Genomic DNA, 20,411 nt, shown 5'->3' with positions numbered 1-20,411 from the left:
AGACCCTTCCACAGCCTTTCACGGGGTGCAGAGCCAGACCAGCGAGGGGGGTCGTCACCGGAGGAGACAAGAGGGGGCGCCAAAGGCCAGCCAAGCCAAAGCTGCTTTCTGCAGCTCTCAGAGCGCCGCCGCCGCCGGAATTGGCAGACACAAACGTGCTTCCTGTTAGCAAGAGCCGGAGCCGAGTCGAGGTCGGAGGCGCCCGGCCAGATTCCTGGACAGTCCCCCCCCCCCCTCATCTGCAAAGTGGGAACCCTGGAGGGGGGGAGGGGAGGGGAGGGGGAGGGGGAGGGGAGGGGCTCTCCCTCAGGCTGAAGGAACTAGCCAACGGGACTCTGGGGATAGTTGAGAGGCGGGGGCGGGGCCAAGTGCCCAGACGTGCGGGGCTCCCCCCACAGGAAGAGCAGAGGCGGCTGCGCAGGAGCCATTGTGGGCCCATTCTTGAGGGCCCTCTCGAAGGAAGTGACGAGGCCAGACTGGCTGGAGCCCCCCAGTGGGCGGAGCCAGCTAGAGTGGGACAAGCAGGGGGGAACGTGGGGGCGGAGCCCGGCCCAACGCTCACGTGACGGAACCCCGGCTTCCCCAGCCTGTCCCGGACAAGCCGCTTAAGGGAGTGGAAGACGGGGCGCCTCGAGCCGCCGCACGGGGGGGGGGGGGGGGGGGGGGGGGGGGGGGCCGACAAGGGCTCCACCAACGCTGGAGGGCGGCCACGGCTGACCGGAAGTCCATCCAGAGAAGGGCCCCTCGGGACGTGGCCACACTGTGTGTAGCCCGAAGAGGAGGCGGCTGGGGGGAGGGGGGGCGGCCAGGCTCGGAGCGCAGAGGATTATGGGAGGAGGGACAAGAGGCCGCTTGTACACGGCCTCGACTTGCTTCGAGAACATTTTCACTCTACTAGAAACACTCACCGAGCCCCACCCAAGTCTACCCATACAGAAGCTTTCCACAACAAGGAGGCCAGAAGAGCCCTGAAGTTCCCCAACCACGAGGAGCGGGGGAGGGGCGCCTTTGAGCGGGTGCGACCAGGCCACAGAGGCTCACGGGCCAGTCTGGGTGAGGCGCTCAGGCCCCCAGGGCAGGGACTGTCTGCGGCCTCTCTTCGTACCCTGGGGCAGAGCGCAGGCCTGGCGCCCCGAGGGCCTTCCTAGATGTCCCCCAGCTTCTCCACGTAGAGGCTCCATTCTTGGGGTCGCCCCGGAGGGCCACGCGGACGGGCAGACAGACAGACACCAAGTACAGACGCAGACCCAGAAAGGCCGAGTTATTAGAGTTCACAGAACAGACCTGACCAGCCCACTGGAACAGGGAGGGCCCCTCTGGGCTCCGTCCGACCAGCCTCCACCCCACACCCACTCCCGGGCCTTCCCAGGACACTCCTGGGCCTCCCCCAGCTTCCCTCAGCCCAAAGCGGGGCCCTGGAGCATCCCTTCGGGCTTCTGATGCCAGCCTGGAGCAGGAACGAATAAGGAGTCTCTAAGTCCCAGCCAAGGCGTTTATGTGGGAGTGACAAGGCAATCCGTTCGCCTGGCAGCTAGCGGCACCCGGGGGCCCGAACCTTCCAAGGCAGGCCAAAGCAGCAGCATCAGGGAATGCCCCACCCGAGAGCTTCCCAGAGTCAAGGAAAACTGCCTTCCTCAGCTGACCCCAGCAAGGCACTGGGGCTGTAAACCTAGGGGCTTCTGAGAGCCTGTGGGAGTGTGTCTGAGCGTGAGTGGGTGTGAGCACGTGTCTGAGTGTGAGTGGGTGTGCATGTGTGTCTGAGCGTGAGTGGGTGTGAGCACGTGTCTGAGTGTGAGTGGGTGTGAGCACGTGTCTGAGTGTGAGCGTGGGTGGGTGTGCGTGCATGTCAGTGTAAGCGTGGGTGTGCAAGTCTGAGTGTGAGTGGGTGTGAGCACGTGTCTGAGTGTGAGTGGGTGTGCATGTGTGTCTGAGCGTGAGTGGGTGTGAGCATGTGTCTGAGCGTGAGTGGGTGTGAGCGCATGTCTGAGTGTGAGTGGGTGTGCGTGCATGTCTGAGCGTGAGTGGGTGTGCATGTGTGTCTGAGCGTGAGTGGGTGTGAGCATGTGTCTGAGCGTGAGTGGGTGTGAGCGCATGTCTGAGTGTGAGTGGGTGTGCGTGCATGTCTGAGTGTGAGTGGGTGTGCACGTATGGGGGAGCACAGGTGGGAGGGACGGTGCCAGGCCCCATCATCTGGGCACGTACTCTGTGGGCAGGCCATTCCAGTTCCTGTCCCTCAGGGCCCGGTCCACAGTGCGGATGTAGCCATCGATGAGCTCCCTCATCTCGGCCGTGAAGGCCTGCTCGGGCTCTCGGGCCCGGCCCCCCAGGCGCCTGAAGCTCCCCTCCTGATTGCTCTCCACGCACAGAAGCCTCTCCTCGGTCACGGACACGTTCAGGAAGGCCACCATCTCCCTCAGCTTGGGGAGGAGGCTCCGGCGAAGGTCCTCGTAGTGGACCACCAAGAGCCGTTTGCCATACTTGAGCCAGTCCAGGACGTGCGATGACCACCAGGATGCATAGCTGGTGACAAAGTCGGGCCACTCTGGAGCAGGAGAGAGGAGCAGTGGTCAGCGCCCCCCCCCTTCAGAGCCACCTGAGGACGAGCCTCCCCCCCCCCCCCCGGACAGAGACCCTCCCTGCAGCTTTCCTGGACCACGTCCCTGGACAGAAGCCCCCAGCATGGGACCATGGTCCCAACCGCACCCCCCCCCAACACACACAAGTGCTGGCCACGTGAGCGTGGCAAGTCGTGGCCTCTGAGCTCCGGGGGCTCCATCAAGGGCTTCCACAACTCCTGCCCACTTGTTTGGTGGTTGTCAGGCCCGGCTGCTGGTGGTGCTCCTGCTTTGGATTATCATTGCCGTCCTCGCCTCCCTCTGGCCCTCTAGAGCTTGCAGGGAAGTGGCCAGCATGTGCCTGGTAGGATCCTGGCAGGACCCCCAGACACAACAGAGGAGCGGCGGCCACGTGACATGTCCGGAAGCGCAAGAGGGAAGCCCTTCGCAGCCGAGAACAAACTGCCACCCCTTCCTGAGAGCAGCTGAGCCTCCTGCAGCTCCGTTCTGGGCCTGGCCACGGCCTCTGTGCCACGCTGTCCACGGCACGGCACCACGTCGCCGGGCCGCCCACCCACCAGGACTCCCAGCCAGGACACCACAAAGGAAGGCCCAGTTTTGAAGGGTTCTTGGGGGGGGGCAGAGATCAGGCTTGTTCTGCTGGGCTCCAGGCAGTAGAACTGACGAAGAACCCCCGACATGGTGGTCCCAGAAGGTCCACGAGCTCAGCATAGACGCTGTTGGCAGGGAGCGAGCAGGCTTCAGAGGCGTCTCCTGAGTTGGGGCTCCCCTGAAGAGCCGGCATCCGTGAAGTTGCCGCTGCAGCCCTCATCATCCAACCACAGAGGATTCCCCACGCGTGGCACCGACACACACGTGGTGCCTCTCCGTGGAGCGGAGCTCCATCTTCCTGGACCTACTTCCCTTGGCCTCGACTAGGTGCTTGCCTGTAGCCTGGTGGAGTGGAAGCAGAGCTCTGGCTCCGCTGCCAGCCATAGGAAGACCAGGGAGACTCCTAGAAAATGACTTGTTTCTCCAGACTTTACTTTCCTCATCCGAAAAATGGGCCAACGGTTTCTCCAGACAAGTGCTTCTGAGGGCGTTGGAGGGAAGCAAGACGCCACCATCGCCACGCAGTTAGTCAGTGCCGACTCGGGCCCGAGCGCTGCCGGCAACACCAGAGCCTCAAAGAGTCCCCACAGAGGGGCCGATTCTCGACCGAGCTCCAACAAGGAGGTCCTGGCAGGTTCTGTAGACACGGATCAGAGCTGGTCAGTGGCAAAGCTGAGGCTCACAAAGGGAAATCATCACCTCCGGATTCCAGGACCTGAACCCAGATCCAGAAGAGACCACTGACGGCCACCATCAGAACTGGCGAGCCAGCCCAGCCGAAGCGGGGCCTTCCTGTGGGAAAGATGGCAGGTGGCAGGGGACGAGCACGTCACCCACCTAGAGACGGCCCATGAGCCAAGGGAAGAGCAGACAGAACGCCGGCAGCCCCCAGTCCCTCTGCTAGGAGTCATTCGGTCAGAACATCCCGAGGATGTGGCAGCAGCTCGAAGGTGCTGTTCGGGCACGCAGTCTCAAGAAGGTTCGCCAGCACTGGCCCAGGGACAAGGGCTGAGGATGTGCTGATGTCAGGGCACTCACGGTCCGGTGGGGAAGGTGGCAGGCGAGCAAATGGGACGGGAGGGAAGGGCAGAGGTTTCTGCCTGGAGCTCGAGGGGAGCAGCCCAGGAAGCTGGAAGGACCAGAGGATGAGGAGGGCCAGCAGAGGGCCGCCAGGAGGGTCTAGGGGGGACTCGACGTCCAGAGGATGGAGGGGCTGGGATGAGGCTCCGGCTGGCCCCGGGGAGCAGCTCCAGGATTTCCCTCATTTGGATCTGATCCGGGACTGATCGAGGCGAGATCAGCAGAAGGCTGAGGGCCGAGGGGGTCCCCCGGGAGACCTCAGAGGGCCAATGTCCGTGCAGTGATGCCCAGGGGGGGAATCAGGGGGAGGGAAAGGCAGGATGGTGGAGGAAGAGACTGAAGATGAGAGCAAGTTCTCGGAGGCCGCTGAGCTTGGGGCGGGGGGTGGGGGGGGCAAGGCAACAAGCAGTGGGCAGAGGCTGGGGGGAGCCGGGCTGGGGGACTGAGAGACGAGGGCATCCAGTCCTTCCCTGGGGGCCGGCAGGTGAGGCCGGGAGACGGGCGGCTGGAGAAGAGCAGCTCCCCCCGCACGGGCCGCACTTCTCCAGCCCTCTGGAAGCCTCTCCGCCCTCCGCTGCCTCCCTGCCTCCACCTCTGGGCCTCCCCCAGCGCTTCTCTCCGGCCTTCAGAAAGCCGTGGCCAGACGCGCTCCTGGGACGCCGAGTGGGCCCAGACCCCGGCCGGGTCCCGGAGAGCAGGAGCTCCCCAGCGGGGCCGATTCAGCGCATGGCCTGGCCCGGGGCCCTCCTCCATCTCCCTGACTCTGCCTCGGGCACCAGCAGGGAGTGGAGCCGGGCTGGGCCCCGAGCCGCCCAGCAGGCCCCCGGACCCTCAGGGGAGGCCCAGCCCACCGCCCGGCGGGTCAAACCTCTGTTCAAATCCAGCTTCAGATGCTGCCCAGCCATCTTCACCGCCAGCAGCCTCAGTTTCCCCAGATGTAATAAAAGGGGGCAGGGTTGGTATGAGGCTCAAGTGCGATCAACATCATGACGTGCCGGCACGATGCCAGGCACACGGGGAGCGCCACCTAAGTGGCTCTTAGGGCTCCTTTCTCCGGGCAGGAGACCACACAGGCCAGAGGGTGCCCAAAGAGCCGGCCCGGGCACGATGCCAGGCAGGCACAAGAGTCTGGGGCCCAAACTGGGCCTCGGCTGGCACGAGCACCTCAGAAATCTGGGCGCCTCTGCTGTGGCCTCGCACGGCGAGCCGGGACGGAGGCGAAAGCAGGGGCAGCCCAGGGGGAGGCTGGCAGCGGAAGGCCGACGGGCATCCTGGAAAACCGGGGAGTGCCCAGAGCGGGCAGAGAGCAGGCGGGGGGCGGCCACCGCGGCGCACCTGCTGGGCCTCCGTTCTGAGCTTTATTCTCTCTTATGAGGGTCGATCCTGTCACCGGGAGGTGATGCGGCCGGTCCAGAAGTGAAGGGGGGTAAAGAGAGGCGAGCAGCAATGTGGCTACGGATGGGAGGGAGGGAGGAAGGGGGGGAGGGAGGGAGGAAGGAAGGAAGGAGGGAAGGGAGGGAGGAAGGAAGGAAGGAGGGAAGGGAGGGAGGAAGGAAGGAGGGAAGGAAGGAAGGAAGGAGGGAAGGAAGGAAGGAAGGAAGGAAGGAAGGAAGGAGGGAAGGAAGGAAGGAGGGAAGGAAGGAGGGAAGGAAGGAAGGGAGGGAGGAAGGAAGGAAGGGAGGGAGGAAGGAAGGAAGGAAGGAAGGAGGGAGGGAGGGAGGGAGGGGGAAGGGAGGGGGAGGCTCCAAATGTAAGATGGGGGGTGCCGCAGAATGGCCCCTAAAGTGGTGCAGCTGGAAGGCCTCTGCTGGGGGTGGCCTCGGCCTCCACTTACCTCGGCTCTTCCAGTTCTTGTCCGTGGCGTAGCCCAGGTGGCCGGCGCACTTGCGGTTGAACTCGGCCACGAGCGACCTGTACGGGTTCCGAATGAGCAGGATGGCGGCGTCGAACATCTCGATCTCTCTCCTGCCGCTCTCGTGAGTCTTCACACAGATGGTCCTCCGGCTCCGCCAGTGGTCTTTCTCCCCTTTAAAACCTTAATGCCAGAAAAAGGACGTCAGGTTGGAGGCCACGAGTGGACACACTGGCGACGGGGTCCCAGGAAGCCCGAGAAGGAGGGGGCTTGGGGAAGGCTTCCTGGAGGAGGAGGCGTTTTAGCTGGGACTTCGAGGAAGGCAGGGAGGTTGGACGGCCACGTGGTGGAGGGAGAGCTCGAGAAGGGGGCGCTGGGCCAGGAAGGGCTTTGAACGCTCAGTGGAGCGTTTCTGTCATGGCTCCTGGAGGCAATAGGGAGCCACCGTGCTTCTATGCAGCGGGGAGGGCCCAGCAGGGAGGGGACAGAGGTAGAAAAGCAGGGGCAAGCGTGCCAGACGGGGGCGGGTCGAGGCGGTGCCCCAGGAAGGCCCCCCCTCGCCCCCCCGGGCGCACCCTTGTTGTAGAGCGTGCCGTCGAAGTAGTAGCTGCCGGTGTAGAAGCCTGTGGCGAGCTCGATCAGGTGGCGCGCCCACGTGTTGCCGGCGCCGGGGAAGCTCGACAGGGCCACGAAGACCTGGGCTTTGGCGGGCAGGAAGCTGCGGTCGGTGCAGCGCGTGTCTGCGAGGGACCAGAGAGGCGGTCGGTGGCCCCCAGAGCCCCGCAGAACTCTGTTCGCGCCCCGGGGCTCGGAGAGCAGTCGTGCTGGCCCCCTCCCCCGCACATCCGGAGGCAGAGCGAGCCGACGCCCACTTGCCGGGTCTGCCGGACATCTGCGACGGGCTCTGCTTTGGCCGCCCTCAGAGGGCGCCAGAACCCGCACGAGCCTGGCCGCGCCTCCGGCCCTTGGGGGGGGCAGCACGTCCGGCCTCTGGGCCTCCCCCACGTCCAGCTGTCGGAAGGGGCGTCGGGCAGGCGAAGGGCAAACACAGGCGGACGCAGATCCAGGGAGAGGGAGGAGGGGGCGCGCGGGGGGCTCCCAGGAGAAGCGCAGCCAAGGCCCCTCGGGCCCCCCCGGCTCACCTTGGACGGGCGTCTGGTAGACGGCGCAGTAGTTGGCCGCAGCCTCGGGGCTCCCGGCACAGAGAGCCGCGTCCACGGCGTCCTGCAGGCTGAAGCTCGGGGTGGGGAAGCCGCAGAAGCACTCGGGGCCTCGGACCACAGCCAGCGGGAACTCCTGCCGGGGCAGACCAGGAGGAGAGGCGTCGGCGGGCCGGGGAAGGCCGGAGACTTCCGGGGTCAGGACAGGAAGCCCGAGAGGCGGAGCAGCGTGGGCGAGGGCCCCGGCAGTGCCGTGCGTGTGCGTGTGCGTGTGCATGCATGTGCGTGTGCGTGCGTGCCCCGGGATCTGAGGCCCCTCGAACGCCGTCCCCGGGGACACGTGCAGAAACGGTCTCAGGGTGAAGGGGGAGGGTGTGCGTGTGTCCGGGATCCCCCAGCCCTGCCTTTTCTCCCCCCATCGGCCACATGTGTGGGCACTCGGCTCGGAGGCCCCCAGGCCGGGGCTCACTCCCAGGAGGCCTTGTCCCGGGGTCCCCGGGGGGCTCCCCGTGCGCCCCAGAGCGGAGTAAATGGAAGGAGGAGAGTTCATAAGCGCAAGCGAGCGACCACTTCCGCGGGAGGCCGTCCCCATGAGTGGATCCTCCCGGAGCCTCACAGGCCTGGGCCCGCCCTCCCTTTTGGGCACTCAGACGGGCCTCCGGGACCAAAGCTCCCAGAGCTCAGCCCTTGTCCCTGGCTCAGAGGCCTCACAGGGCTGAGAGGACCCCGAGACCCCAGAGGAACCCCACACGCAACACCCCAAGGAAGCAGCTGCACAAGCAGCCCAGACCTTCTCCCAGGCCCCCCAACAGAAAGGGCCGAGCTGGGGATCAGGCTGGAAGAACAAAGGGAATCCCCCCGCCAAAAGCTCATCTATTGGGGCAGGGATGCCCAAGGCGGGAACACTGAGGGAGCAAATGACGCCAAGACTCGTCCGAGCAAAGCACAAAGTCAGCTAGAAGCCCTGGAAGAGACGACACAAGAGTCCTTTTAAGAGTTACAATGTTTGTTGCACACACAGACTCACGCACATTTACACACATTCACACTCAGACACATTCACTCAGACACACACATTTACACATTGACATTCACACACACACATTGACATTCACACACCCATTTACACACACACTGACATTCACACACACACACACACACTGACATTCACACACACATTTACACACACTCACGCCCTCACACACACCCCAGTTTGGTAGAGGAGGTATAAAACATTGCCTGGGGCAACAGACTGAAAACAAGAATGGACCCCGTAGAAGCCCACTCCACAAAACAATGAGAAACCGCAAAACAGTTCACAGGCAAAAACAACTGACCTGGAAAAAAGATCCCAGAGAGAAAAACAAATGAATGGCAGCACCACAGAGGGAGCGGAGCAGAGCAGGAAGGTGCCGCTACTCTCCGCAGCCACCGGAGGGCCTCGGGACCAAGGATGCAGCGCTCCACCTCCAGAGTGGGCGAGCACATCAAAGGCAGGGCGCTGCGGCTTTTTCGGGTCTTCTCTTACAAGAGTGAACCGCATGGAGGTAGGCTTCGTGTGGCCGGGCAGCTCCGGGAGGGGGAAGGGAGGGGGGTTAGAGAGGGAAGGTGCTGGGAAGGACCAGGCCCAAACAAAGCAAGCTCTAAGGAGGCACGGCACCGAGTGCGAGGCGGGAACAGGTGGGAATGCCAAGGCGGCGGCACAGAGGAAGGGGACACGAATGCCTGTCAGGCCTGAGCTAATGCCGGCTTTCGGCTGGCCTACGGGTGGCCGATGGGTCTCTACTCCCCCAGGGCTCTCGGCGGTGGGCTTGGTGGATTCAAACAAATAAGAGTGTAAGAAGAACAACTTGGACAGGAAGCCAGGAGCTCAAACAACCCCAAACGGGAAACCAAATCAAGACGGCACCCACAACTTGCGAGAGAGAAGAACCTTGAGAGGACCTCCCGGGGCCCAGCAGCCCCTGGTCGCTGGATCACGGGGAGGGCGTCCAACAGGGAGAGAGCCATCGAGCGGTCCCTTGTGGGGTCTGGGATTTCCTGGCGGCAAAGGCCCAGAGCTCTGCCACTGGGAGCCTAAGAGAGCTTCGCCAGGGAAGCCAGGCAGTGTTACAAGCAGGGCGCAAAGGAAGCCACCTGATGGCTCTGTGAGACAAGCCTCTGCCTGAGGCCCAAACCAGGGAGAGGAAGAGAGGCGAAGAGACCAATTCTATGCATCACCCTGGAGGCAAATAAGAAACCCAATCGACAATCCCAGGACTAGAGCCCCGGGAAGAAGGATCCCCCCCCCCCCATTGAAAGGAAGTGCCAAGATAGCTGGAACATTTGATTCTATAGCCACCAAAGCAAAGTCCACGGCATTATTCTGGACATGCAGAATAGGGTGTGGACAACATTCAGCGTGAAAGCACACGCAGGCCCAACTCTGCCTCTATATTTCAATCCAGGAGCCAACAGGGTGGCTAATGGAAACACCCAAGGCTGCCTCCTTTACCCACTGTTATTGGCTCTCCTTCAAACAAGGGAAAGGAGTGCAAGGTGTAAGCATGATCCAAGGAAAGCCCTCGTCTCCCCATTTGTGGGGAGCGTCATGGTGTGCTTAGGAAACCCCAGAGAATCAGAAAATACACTGAAGGTGAGATCCAGACCAAGCCAGTCCCCAAACCATTCACATTTATCATCCTGACAAAGACGAGACGAGGAGAAATTCCACAGAGAAAACTAAAAGGGGGATGAAATGCTGCCCTGAGACATGCTCTGAATCTCTGTAGACGCCGCTGCAAGGAACAGAAAGGGGTTTGTCTGGTCTGGCCCAGCTGATATGGTCAGTGAGTCCCTGACCGCCACTCTACCTCCGCGGGGCTTCTACTGACACTCCTCCTACCTGTAACCCACAGACTGGCCGATCAGTCATCCTAGGAAACAATGAACAGGTGTACGGCCCTTTGCTCATCGCTCTCCTGACTCTTGGCATTCCCAACCTTCCTGGCTGAGATCGGGTCACCCAGACCCTGAATGATGGCCAGGGCTGGAATGTGTGTGAGCCCAGAATCCAGAACAGAGGAGACTGGGGGAGTTGATGAGGAGATGGCAGAGGCCCCTCCTCAGCCCTGCTGGCCCCAAATTGTGGTGGCGATCTGCGGTTCATTGGAAGGTGCCGGGCCACATTGGGGCTCAGATAACACTATGCAGTGAAATGATGGGAGAGCCTGGCTGCTGTCAAAGGATATCCTCTCAAATGCTAATCAAAACACCTCTGAGGTATCACCTCACACCTAGCAGATTGGCCAACATGACAGCAAAGGAAAGTAATGAATGCTGGAGGGGGTGTGGCAAAGTCGGACATTCATGCATTGCTGGTGGAGTTGTGAATTGATCCAACCATTCTGGAGGGCAATTTGGAACTTTGCCCAAAGGGCGATAAAAGCCTGTCTGCCCTTTGATCCAGCCATAGCACTGCTGGGTTTGTACCCCAAAGAGATAATAAGGAAAAAGACTTGTTCAAGAACATTCATAGCTGCGCTCTGTGAAGATTGGATTTGACTCCCCCCTGACTGTAACAACAATGGTACTTGGCGCTTCCTTGATTGTAAAGATTAAATTGTAATCCCCAAAGTGTAAATCCAGTACTTAAAGTAGGTCTACCCATTTTAACCACAAAAAGGTGTGAACACCCATTTCATACATTGAGTGGGAGGTCTGTGACCTACGTGTGAAAAAGTGAGCAATCCTGGAGTGGAGCGTCAGCTGTGATTGGTAGACATAAAGTTTAGGGGAGGTGACACAAGAGAAAAAGGTCTTTAAATAGTGGAAACACAGGCACACAAGGATCAATCAGTCACTCGGGCTTGGAGTGAACATCATTCAGTCACTCGGGCTTGGAGTGAACACTTGGCTGTGGAACTGGACCCCTGGAGGAGCTCATGCAGGAGACCTCAGACTGCTTTCCTTTTAGATGGTCACCGTGGTGAGTATAAAGGCTGACTTCCTTCCTTGCCCTTTCTGGAGGTGTGAACCTCCAAGAAAGGCCCATTGTCTTGAGACTCCTTCCCCCGACTGGTGCCTTAGAATTTCTACCTGGCTCAGAGGAAGCCAGAGCTTTCTCTCTCTCTTTCCTCCTTTTCTTTCCTCTTTAGTATCTTCCCTCTATTGTAAAAATAAATTACCATGATTCCATTTACTTGAGTAATTCATTTTGGGATTTAGAAACTAAATCCCTGGCAACCACCAATTAAATATATTTCTGTCCAACCAAATAAAATTTAACAGCTCTTTGTGATGGCAAAAAATTGAAAAACGAGGGGATGCCCTTTGATTGTGGAATGGCTGAACACATTGTGGTATCTGTTGGTGATGGAATACTATTGTGTTCAAATGATGAACTGGAGGGATTCCATGTGAACTGGATCGACCTCCAGGAAGTGATGCAGAGTGAGAGGAGCAGAACCAGGAGAACATTGTACACAGAGACGGATACACTGTAGCACAATCCAATGTAACTGACTTCTCTACTAGCAACCACGCAATGACCCAGGACAATCCAGAGGAATTTACGAGAAAGAAGCTCTCCACACCTAGAGGAAGAACTGTGGGAGCAGAAATGCAGAAGCAAAACAACTGCTTGATCATATGGGTCAAGGGGGACATGATTGGGGGCAAAGACTGTAAACGATCACCCCAGTGCAAATATCAATAATATGGAAATAGATTTTGATCAATGACACATGTAAAACCCAGGGGAGTTGCTCATTGACTATGGGAGGTGGTAGGGGAGGGGAAGGAAAGCACATGAATCATGGAACCATGGGAAACCATTCTTAATTAATTAATTAAATAAACATAACACCCTCTCTCGTGGGGAAGACAGTTGTGAGGAAGCCACCCTCCAGAAGTGGCTGCCATGCCCCCTTGGGTGATGGGCTCATGCTCTCCTGGTGCATCCCTCCCTTGGGCCCAGATCTCTCTGCAGAGGCAGGGACCAGACACAAGGCCAGAGAGAGGTTGTCGGTATTGGGGTTTTGGGGGTTGAGGAAGGTCTGGAGGAGGTGTTGTAGGGTCTCATCAGGCCACTGAGGACAGTCCTGGTGCTGGATGGTATGTCCGTTGTCTGATGGTCAGCCTGGCCACCTCTGGGGAGGTCCAACCACGAACTGACCAGGAGACAGGCTGGAGCTGCTCTGGAATGCCCCCCCTACACTGATTTGGGGTGGGGCTGGGACATGGGGAGGGGTCAAGGGCACCGAGAGCATGTGAGGGGACAGATACCGCTCTGACAAGCCTGGCCGTGTCCAAGAAGCCCACGCTGGGAGGGACACTCCCAGCACCGACATCACCAGCCAGCTGGGGCAACGGCACTGAAAACTCTGACCGCCCAGTCCTTGTTCCGAGACATGACCAGGCCCTGGACTGCCCCAAGGCCAAGGCCCGTACACCCTCCTCTCGGGCCGCCTGCTGCTCCGGGGATGCTGTGCCCATTCTGCGAAGGACCAAGGATAGCCAGGCCAGAGCAGTGACGGGCACTTCTCATCCTGCCACACCAGCCCAGGCTGTGGCCCTCGAAAGGGGAATGAAAGACTAGAGTCTGTGGCCAGTCCTGACCCCCCACAGCCAGCCCTCAGCCACTCACTCAGATTACTGCCACCACTTCCAGGGAGCCCACCTGCCTCAGGGCTCCGCCACTCCAGTTCATCCTCCAGTCAGCCGCCAAAGTGACTTCCTAAAGTGCCCCCCAACCCCACACTAAGCTCTAGTGGCTCCCCGTGGCCTCCCACAGCAAATACAAAATGCTCTGGGAACCTTTTCTGGCCCCCAAAAACCCAACATTTGCCCCTCCCCCCAGGCTCCTTCCATCTGACTCCTACCAGGGATACAGGTGGCAGGAACAAGACAGGCTGAATGCTTTCTCATGTCTGCATTCCACCCCACCTCCTCCAGGAAGCCTTCTCTGCTTTCCCTTAATGCTGGCCCGCTCTGCTGCTTCCTACCATTTCTTCCCCAGGGAGGCTGCCAGTCCACATCTCTTTGCCCCATTACACAGACTCTGGGAATCCCCCTCCCCCCGGGGTGGGGGGACACATGGTGTTTTCCAACTGACTACTGGATGGCAATGCCCAACCCCAAACGCTGGGAAGGGCTCAGGAAAAGGGCTGCTCTTACCTGGCTGGAGCAGAGCTGGCAGCAGCTGTCCACGGTCAGGTTGGGACGGCTCAGGGGGGTGGCCAGGGTGGCCGTGAGGTTGCTGGGCACAGGGAAACAGCCCCGGTAGGTGGAGGTCCTACCTGCAAGGACAGCACCAGGACGTCTTGGGGAGGCAATGGGTGGGGGCAGCCTCAGAGACCCCAGCAGCAGGGCCCAAATGGGGAGAGGGGTCTCACTAAAGCAGGCGAGGCTCAGGCTCCTCCCCAGGACCAGCAGGCAGGGTCCACTCTGACACCCAGATCTTTCTCTTCCACACAGGGAAGACTTCGTTCCAGGCCCTGAGTCCAAAAAGTTAGATGCTGCAGGGGCCACTGGGTAGCTCAGCGGATGCAGAACTGGGCCTAGAAACAGGAGGTCCTGGGTTCGAATGCCTCAGAATCTTGGGGGGGAGTGGGGAGGGGCCTGGGCACGCCTCTTCACCACCCCCCTCACTGCTCTTGTGTCTTGGAACCCACAGCCAGGTGGGAGTAGGAAGCTGGTGTGTGGAGGGGATGGGCCATCCCCCCCCTTGCCCTGTCCAGCCTTTCTGCTGAGGCAGAATAATGGGGGGCTGAGAGCTGGCTGGCAGATGGGCACAAGAGGAGGCCAGACAGCACCAAGAAGGCTCCGCCTAGACGTGCACCCCAGGGTGCTGCTCTGAGCTTTGGAGGCCTGGGCAGGAATCCCCTACTCAGTGAGCCTGCTGTCTCTGCTTGAATACTTCCAGCAACGGGGAGCTCACTCATGCGCTCCTGAGGCTGGGGAGTAGGTAGGGAGCTGACTTTCAGGAGGGTCCCGCGCCCCTCCCCTCTCCCTCGAGGGGGCCGCCGGGCGCACTCACGTCTGGAGGAGCCGAGCAACAGGCCCCCGACGTGGTAGACGGAGAGCCGGCCGGGGGCCCCGCAGACGGAGCCCTTCTCCCCCCGGCACTCGCGGTTGCACTCCTGCGCCCCGGAGCTCCTCTTGGGCAGCCGGTTGCCGCAGTAACACTCGGTGCCGTCTTGGAGGCCCGCGAACACGTAGGACCTGAGGGGCAAAAGGGCGGGGCCGGCTGTGCCCCCCAAGGCTCCCGGCGGGGGCGGGGCGGGGCGGCCCCCCCACCCCAGCTCCGGCCTTGGCTGTCCAGCGCTGAGGGCAGATCGGGAGCCGTGGGGGGGGGGGCGGGGCCGGCAGCCTCGACCTCGCCTCTTCTGGGCGGAGCCAGCATTGGGGATGGGCGGGCCTGAGAAGGACCTGCCTATCCTCGTGGTCACGCCAGGGCCGACCCCCCAGGCCCCCCGCGCTGCCTAAAACGGGGCCCGGCACTGGCCGTCCAATCCGGCCAATGTACAGGCCATACTGGGGTCCACTGGGACCCCCAGCCCTCAGAGCTGTCCGGGGTCGCGGTCACGTGAGATGGAGGCGGCTCCCAGCAGTTCCAAGCTTTCTGTTTAGCCCTCCTCCGCGCCGAGCCCGCCGCCGCCCCCACTCACCACTCAGCACAGGCTTCCTGGCAGCCGGCCACGGTCATCTTCCGCAGATCGTAAAACACCACCCCCTTCAGGGTCCGGGCAGGGCCGCTGTCCTGGAAGCAGCCCACGTAGGAGCCTGGGGGGAGGGTGGAAGAGGGTGAGGGCGGAGCCCGGGGGGCTCTGAGCAAGCCTCACACACCCAGGGCTCGGCTCTCCCAGGAATCCGCCGTGCCAGGCCAGAACCCTCCCTGGCCCAGGTGGGGGCACCTTGGTCTGGAGGGCGCTGGGTGCTGTGCAGGCATTTCTGGAAAGGCTTCCGTGCCTCCCCTTGCCACAAATGACCCTCAGAGCCTTCTCACCAGTGCCCAGGGAGCCCCTTCCTCAGCAAGGCTGGCTCTCGGCCTCTGGCCACCAAATGTCCTTTTTCACAGAACACGACCTTTTCTGGCAGGCCTCACGTGGCACGTGGCGGGTCTGGGAGTTAAGCCGAGAACTCGGCACAGCACCTGGCTGTTGCCAACTTCCGGCCAGCAGGGATTGACCAGGGATCGTGGTTCCCAATGGAGTGGCTTCTGCTCGTGGAAAGGGCAGGTGGGAGATATCAGAAAACATTTGGCTGTCCAACGGCACAAAAGGAAACAGGACGAGCAGCTGACTGAGGCTGGGAACGTTTGCTCTAAAACAAATGACTCCTCCACAAAGCAAGCATTCTGCCTGTTAAGAAGGTCCCCAAAAGGCTGGGTCGTGGAAGCCTCTGCCGAGGCCAGAGGATGCTCGTGGAAGCCTCTGCCGAGGCCAGAGGATGCTCGTGGAAGCCTCTGCCGTGTCCAGAGGATGCTCGTGGAAGCCTCTGCCGTGTCCAGAGGATGCTTGTGGAAGCCTCTGCCGTGTCCAGAGGATGCTCGTGGAAGCCTCTGCCGTGTCCAGAGGATGCTCGTGGAAGCCTCTGCCGTGTCCAGAGGATGCTCGTGGAAGCCTCTGCCATGTCCTTAAGGCGTTTGCAGTGAGTGACTGGGCCAGGGGATGGCAGGAAGTGCCCACAGGAGAGCCCAGGACGCATCATCCACCGGGCCGTGTCTAGCCGGGCACACAGGCTGGGGTGTGAAGACCAATGAGAAGAACCCCCCATGTGGAGCCAGAGAAGAGGAAACATGGTGCTGGGGTGGGAGATGGCAGCTGTCTTCACCTGCTGGCGCATTGAACCAGGAGATTCCAATGGAGTCTCAGTGTAAGGGCCAAGCCGGGATGGAAAGGGCAGGGGCTCCAGTTCCCACCCTGAGGGTCCTGTGGTGAGAGCCAGAGCAGCCATGCTGGCCAGCTGAGCAGACTGTGTGAGCAGAGGGAAGGGACAGCCCTGGCCACGGCCGGCCACAGATGTCAACAGGATACACACGGCAATGGGCATGCCGAGTGGACCAGCCGCTGGCTGGCCTCTGAAGCCCCCATGAGCTTCGGCTCCTGCGATGCTGAACAGGAAATGGCTTCCAGAGGGGTCACTCCCAGACTGGCCCCAAGGGGGTCTGTGCCCCAGCCCATGGGCCATTCAGGACAGTAACGAAGGGCTCGTGGGCCTTGTGGCTCAGTCAGGCGAGCTTCAATGGAGTCCTGGCTGCCGCTGAGATGCCTCCACACAGCTCATCGGGGACGGCACTGCCTCTGCTCCCAGAATGTCCTGACGGAAGGCCACGTGGCGGCGAGGCCGTTCCCCCACTCAGAAATGCTGCCATGTCAGTAGCATAGGAAGCCCCCATTTTTCCTTCGTCACCTCACCGACCGTTCCACTTTGGCCATCTTCCAGGCTGTAATGAGACGGGCTCTGATGGAGATCTCCTCCTGCAGCCCCTGCCGCTCACTCAGAGACTCCCTTTCAGGAAGGTGGCCGGCTGCCCAGGCCTGCCAGAAAGGCCCGCTTTGTCTGCAGCCTCCTGCTTGGCTCCCGCCGATGCTTTGCGGGTCATTGCCCTTCCTGGGAGGCTGGCTGGCCGGTGGCTTCTTCCCACCAACTTCCCACAGATCGCTCAACAGCCATTCCCCACCTTTCTGCCTCCATCTGCCTGCAACCAAGACTCTTCCAGGCCCCTCCTTGGGCCAGTTCTTCAGGGCTCAGACTCCAACCTTTCCTGCATGGAGTAGCCCCCTTGTCTCCCCACCCGTGGCTTGCAGAGTTCTTCCTCAATAGAAACCCCGTCCCCAGCTCCTGCGAGGCGGGAGCTCCCGAGGACTTCCCCAGCAATCTTGGCCAAGCTGGGGTCCACAGAACCATCTCTCCAAAGAAGAGACAATGGGCAGAGCCCTGCACCTGGGGCCCTGACCACTCACCAGGGCCAGGGGAAGGAGTGAGCCTCCAAGCTGTGGCTGTCCCAGGGCCAGGCAGGAATAGCCGGAGAAGGCCAGTCCGCCCTGACTAGCAGAAAAGCCTCTGCTTTTAAGAGCTCCCGGGTGTCCAGAGTTCTGGGAGAGATGGCTTCCCCGGGGAGGAGGGGGTTGGCCGAGCAGACTATCTGCTCCTGAGAGCAGGTGTTAGGGCCGTGCACCGGAGGCCCAGCCCATGTGGCCTACCAACCCCCAACCCGACTGGATTTTAGGGCAGTGCTAGGCGTAAGGTCATCGGCCGGCCAGCCGGCCCTCACCAGTCACCCAGGAAGCACTTCTCTTAGTTGAAGATGCCGGCCATGCAAACCCCTCCACCCTTCCCTTTGAGGAATTGAGCACCAGTCCAGCTCGCTCTCAACAAGGGCATTGCCTGCTGCTTCAGTCTTTGGCCAAGGATGGGGTTTCCTAAATGAACTAACCAATCAGCTTTGGCATGGGTGGCTGGAAGGGCGAAGGATGATCTGCCTTGTCTTTTGTGACAGTATGTAAATGGGCCTCCGCCATCTTGTGGGACCCGGCAGGCAAGTCCCATCTTCTTGCAAGATTTGGCCTCTCCCAATAAAATCCAACTTTCTACCTCAACTCAGAAATTTTGACTTTTGACTTTTTTCTTCCATGTGGTGGATTTACTTTTTCCTGATACCATCCAGCAAGCGGAAGCTTGAGGCAGGATTAGAACCCGAGTCCAGTGTTCCAAACATGGATGGCACAGAATGCTAGGCCTGGAGTCAGGAGACAGGTTCAAATCTAGTCTCAGACCCTAGCTCTGTAATCCTGGGCAAGTCGCTTCACCTGTCTGCCTCGGTGTCCTCCTCTGTAAAATGAGGACAATAGCACCTCTGCCTAGAGTTGTTGTGGGACCAAGTGAGCAGTTGGCACACTACCCAGCACATAGTAGGCATGACTGGAATGCTGGCTAATATCAGTGATCAGTTCAGCATCGGGTGGGTCCAGGAAGAAAAGGGTCCTGAATTTCCCCAGCAAAAATCGGAGCCGGGCTTGCCTGCTGGGTGGATGGAGCTTCTCCAGAGGCCCCGTGGGCCTGGCCACGTGGCCTTTAGTCTGTCCGGCTTCAGCCTCCCTTGTCCCCTATAGGCCTTGGTGCTGTGGCCCATCCTGGCTTAGGATCTGGGCCTCCTAGGAAAGTCCATCCCTGGGTCTGAGGGGCTGAGGCTGGGCCAGCAGGACAGCCCTGGCCGCCGCTGCCCAGAGAAGCCCCCGGCCTTGTCCGGGATCTCTTCCGTGGGTGGGCTCCAAGCCCGAGGAGTTCCCGGGGCTCCCCCTCAGCTCGGCCTGGGGCCTCTCCCTCTGCTCCCTGGTCGGGGCCCGCTTCTCCCTCCCCGGATCGCCCCAGGAGCATCTGCGAGTCGGCTGTTGCTCCAGCTAGGGTCGAAAGGGCCCTCCTCAGTTTGTGGGCTGCCTGCCCGCCTGATGGCACACGGGCCCAAACACGCATGTGTACGTGTCACGTGTGTACATGCACATGTGATGCAGTGAAACGAACGTGCCACGTGTGCCGTGAGCCAGAGGGACGGGCTTGGCCGGCGCCGTTGAGCCATTCGGACAGAAATCCAGAAGGGGGGCCACATGCTCAGGGCTGAGGCCCCGGGGGTGGCCCGAGGAAATGACCGAGGCAGGGAGGCAGCCGTGAGGATGGCAGAGCAGAGCTGCCTCCAGCCATGGTCCCAGAGGACTGCCCGGGTGGGACGGGGCTGAGGCCCTGCCTTCACCGGCCTAACCTCCAAAGTGCCTCTCGTCCAGCCCCATCCATCACTCGGGCACTTCCTTGGCGGGGATCCATCAGGCCCGGCTCGTCTTCTCTCCATCCCCCCACCAAGAGGCCATTCAGCTTTCTCCTCCTCCAGCCCCCACCCTGCCCGGCCACCCACCCACGGACAGCCTCCACAGCCGACTTTGGCGAGCCATCTTCCACCACCTCCTCCTCTCGTCCCCCTCCCCCTCCCCCGGCCCACTGCCAGCCTCAGATGCTCCCACCATCCGCCGCCTTCAGTCCTGCTCGAACTGCTCCTGGAGCCGAGGACAGCCACAACCGAGGAAGGTGCCCGGGAGCCGGGCAGTGTGGCCGCCGCCTCCTCGCCATCCACTGTCCGACTCCCGGCGGGGCCCATCGCAGAGCTCCCTTGGGCCCCATTCCTCGGCTTCCATCATGCCGACACCTTCCGCCCCGTCTCTGAGGAGAGGAGGCCCTTCTCCTTCCCAAGCCCAGCCATCCCGTCCATCCTCTCTCCCCCAGGGCAGACTCTGTGCCCCTCTGCCACCCCTGGGGCAGACTCTGTGCCCCTCTGCCACCCCCTGGGGCAGACTCTGTGCCCCTCTGCCACCCCCTGGGACAGACTCTGTGCCCCTCTGCCACCCCCTGGGACAGACTCTGTGCCCCTCTGCCACCCCCTGGGGCAGACTCCTGCCCCTCTGCCACCCCTGGGGCAGACTCTGTGCCCCTCTGCCACCCCTGGGGCAGACTCTGTGCCCCTCTGCCACCCCCTGGGGCAGACTCTGTGCCCCTCTGCCACCCCCTGGGACAGAGTCCTGCCCCTCTGCCACCCCTGGGGCAGACTCTGTGCCCCTCTGCCACCCCCTGGGGCAGAGTCCTGCCCCTCTGCCACCCCCTGGGGCAGAGTCCTGCCCCTCTGCTGCCCCCTGGGGCAGAGTCCTGCCCCTCTGCTGCCCCCTGGGGCAGACTCCTGCCCCTCTGCTGCCCCCTGGGGCAGACTCTGTGCCCCTCTGCCACCCCTGGGGCAGACTCTGCCCCTCTGCCATCCCTGGGGCAGACTCTGTGCCCCTCTGCCACCCCTGGGGCAGACTCTGCCCCTCTGCCATCCCTGGGGCAGACTCTGTGCCCCTCTGCCACCCCTGGGGCAGACTCTGTGCCCCTCTGCCGCCCCCTGGGGCAGACTCTGCGCCCCTCTGCCATCCCTGGGGCAGACTCTGTGCCCCTCTGCCACCCCTGGGGCAGACTCTGTGCCCCTCTGCCGCCCCCTGGGGCAGACTCTGCCCCTCTGCCATCCCTGGGGCAGACTCTGTGCCCCTCTGCCACCCCTGGGGCAGACTCTGTGCCCCTCTGCCGCCCCCTGGGGCAGACTCTGCCCCTCTGCCACCCCTGGGGCAGACTCCTGCCCCTCTGCCGCGCCCT

At 61.6% G+C, this 20,411-nt stretch overlaps 1 protein-coding gene across 3 annotated transcripts in view; it reads right to left on the bottom strand.

Annotated features, from left to right (window-relative positions):
- Window positions 1–1,234: 1,234 nt before the first annotated feature.
- LOC130453555 (sialate:O-sulfotransferase 1-like) overlaps window positions 1,235–20,411 on the bottom strand; it is a 33,571-nt gene continuing 14,394 nt past the window's right edge. Inside the window, exons 1-9 of one of the 3 annotated variants that reach the window (XM_056806928.1) lie at window positions 15,247–19,573; window positions 14,909–15,023; window positions 14,278–14,462; window positions 13,634–13,798; window positions 13,416–13,537; window positions 7,242–7,395; window positions 6,675–6,839; window positions 6,082–6,282; window positions 1,235–2,542 (exon numbers count right to left, since the gene is read on the bottom strand). In XM_056806928.1, coding sequence (XP_056662906.1) covers window positions 2,187–2,542; window positions 6,082–6,282; window positions 6,675–6,839; window positions 7,242–7,395; window positions 13,416–13,537; window positions 13,634–13,798; window positions 14,278–14,462; window positions 14,909–14,946 — 1,386 coding nt within the window. In that variant the 5' untranslated portion in view covers window positions 14,947–15,023; window positions 15,247–19,573 and the 3' untranslated portion in view covers window positions 1,235–2,186. Of the gene's footprint in view, window positions 2,543–6,081; window positions 6,283–6,674; window positions 6,840–7,241; window positions 7,396–13,415; window positions 13,538–13,633; window positions 13,799–14,277; window positions 14,463–14,908; window positions 15,024–15,246; window positions 19,574–20,411 lie in introns of those variants that run through there. The other 2 variants (XM_056806926.1, XM_056806927.1) reach the window with 2 other exon arrangements.

Source organism: Monodelphis domestica, chromosome 8, assembly GCF_027887165.1.
Source record: "Monodelphis domestica isolate mMonDom1 chromosome 8, mMonDom1.pri, whole genome shotgun sequence".
Classification (NCBI taxonomy): domain Eukaryota; kingdom Metazoa; phylum Chordata; class Mammalia; order Didelphimorphia; family Didelphidae; genus Monodelphis; species Monodelphis domestica.
This window is presented reverse-complemented; position numbering and strand designations above follow the sequence as displayed.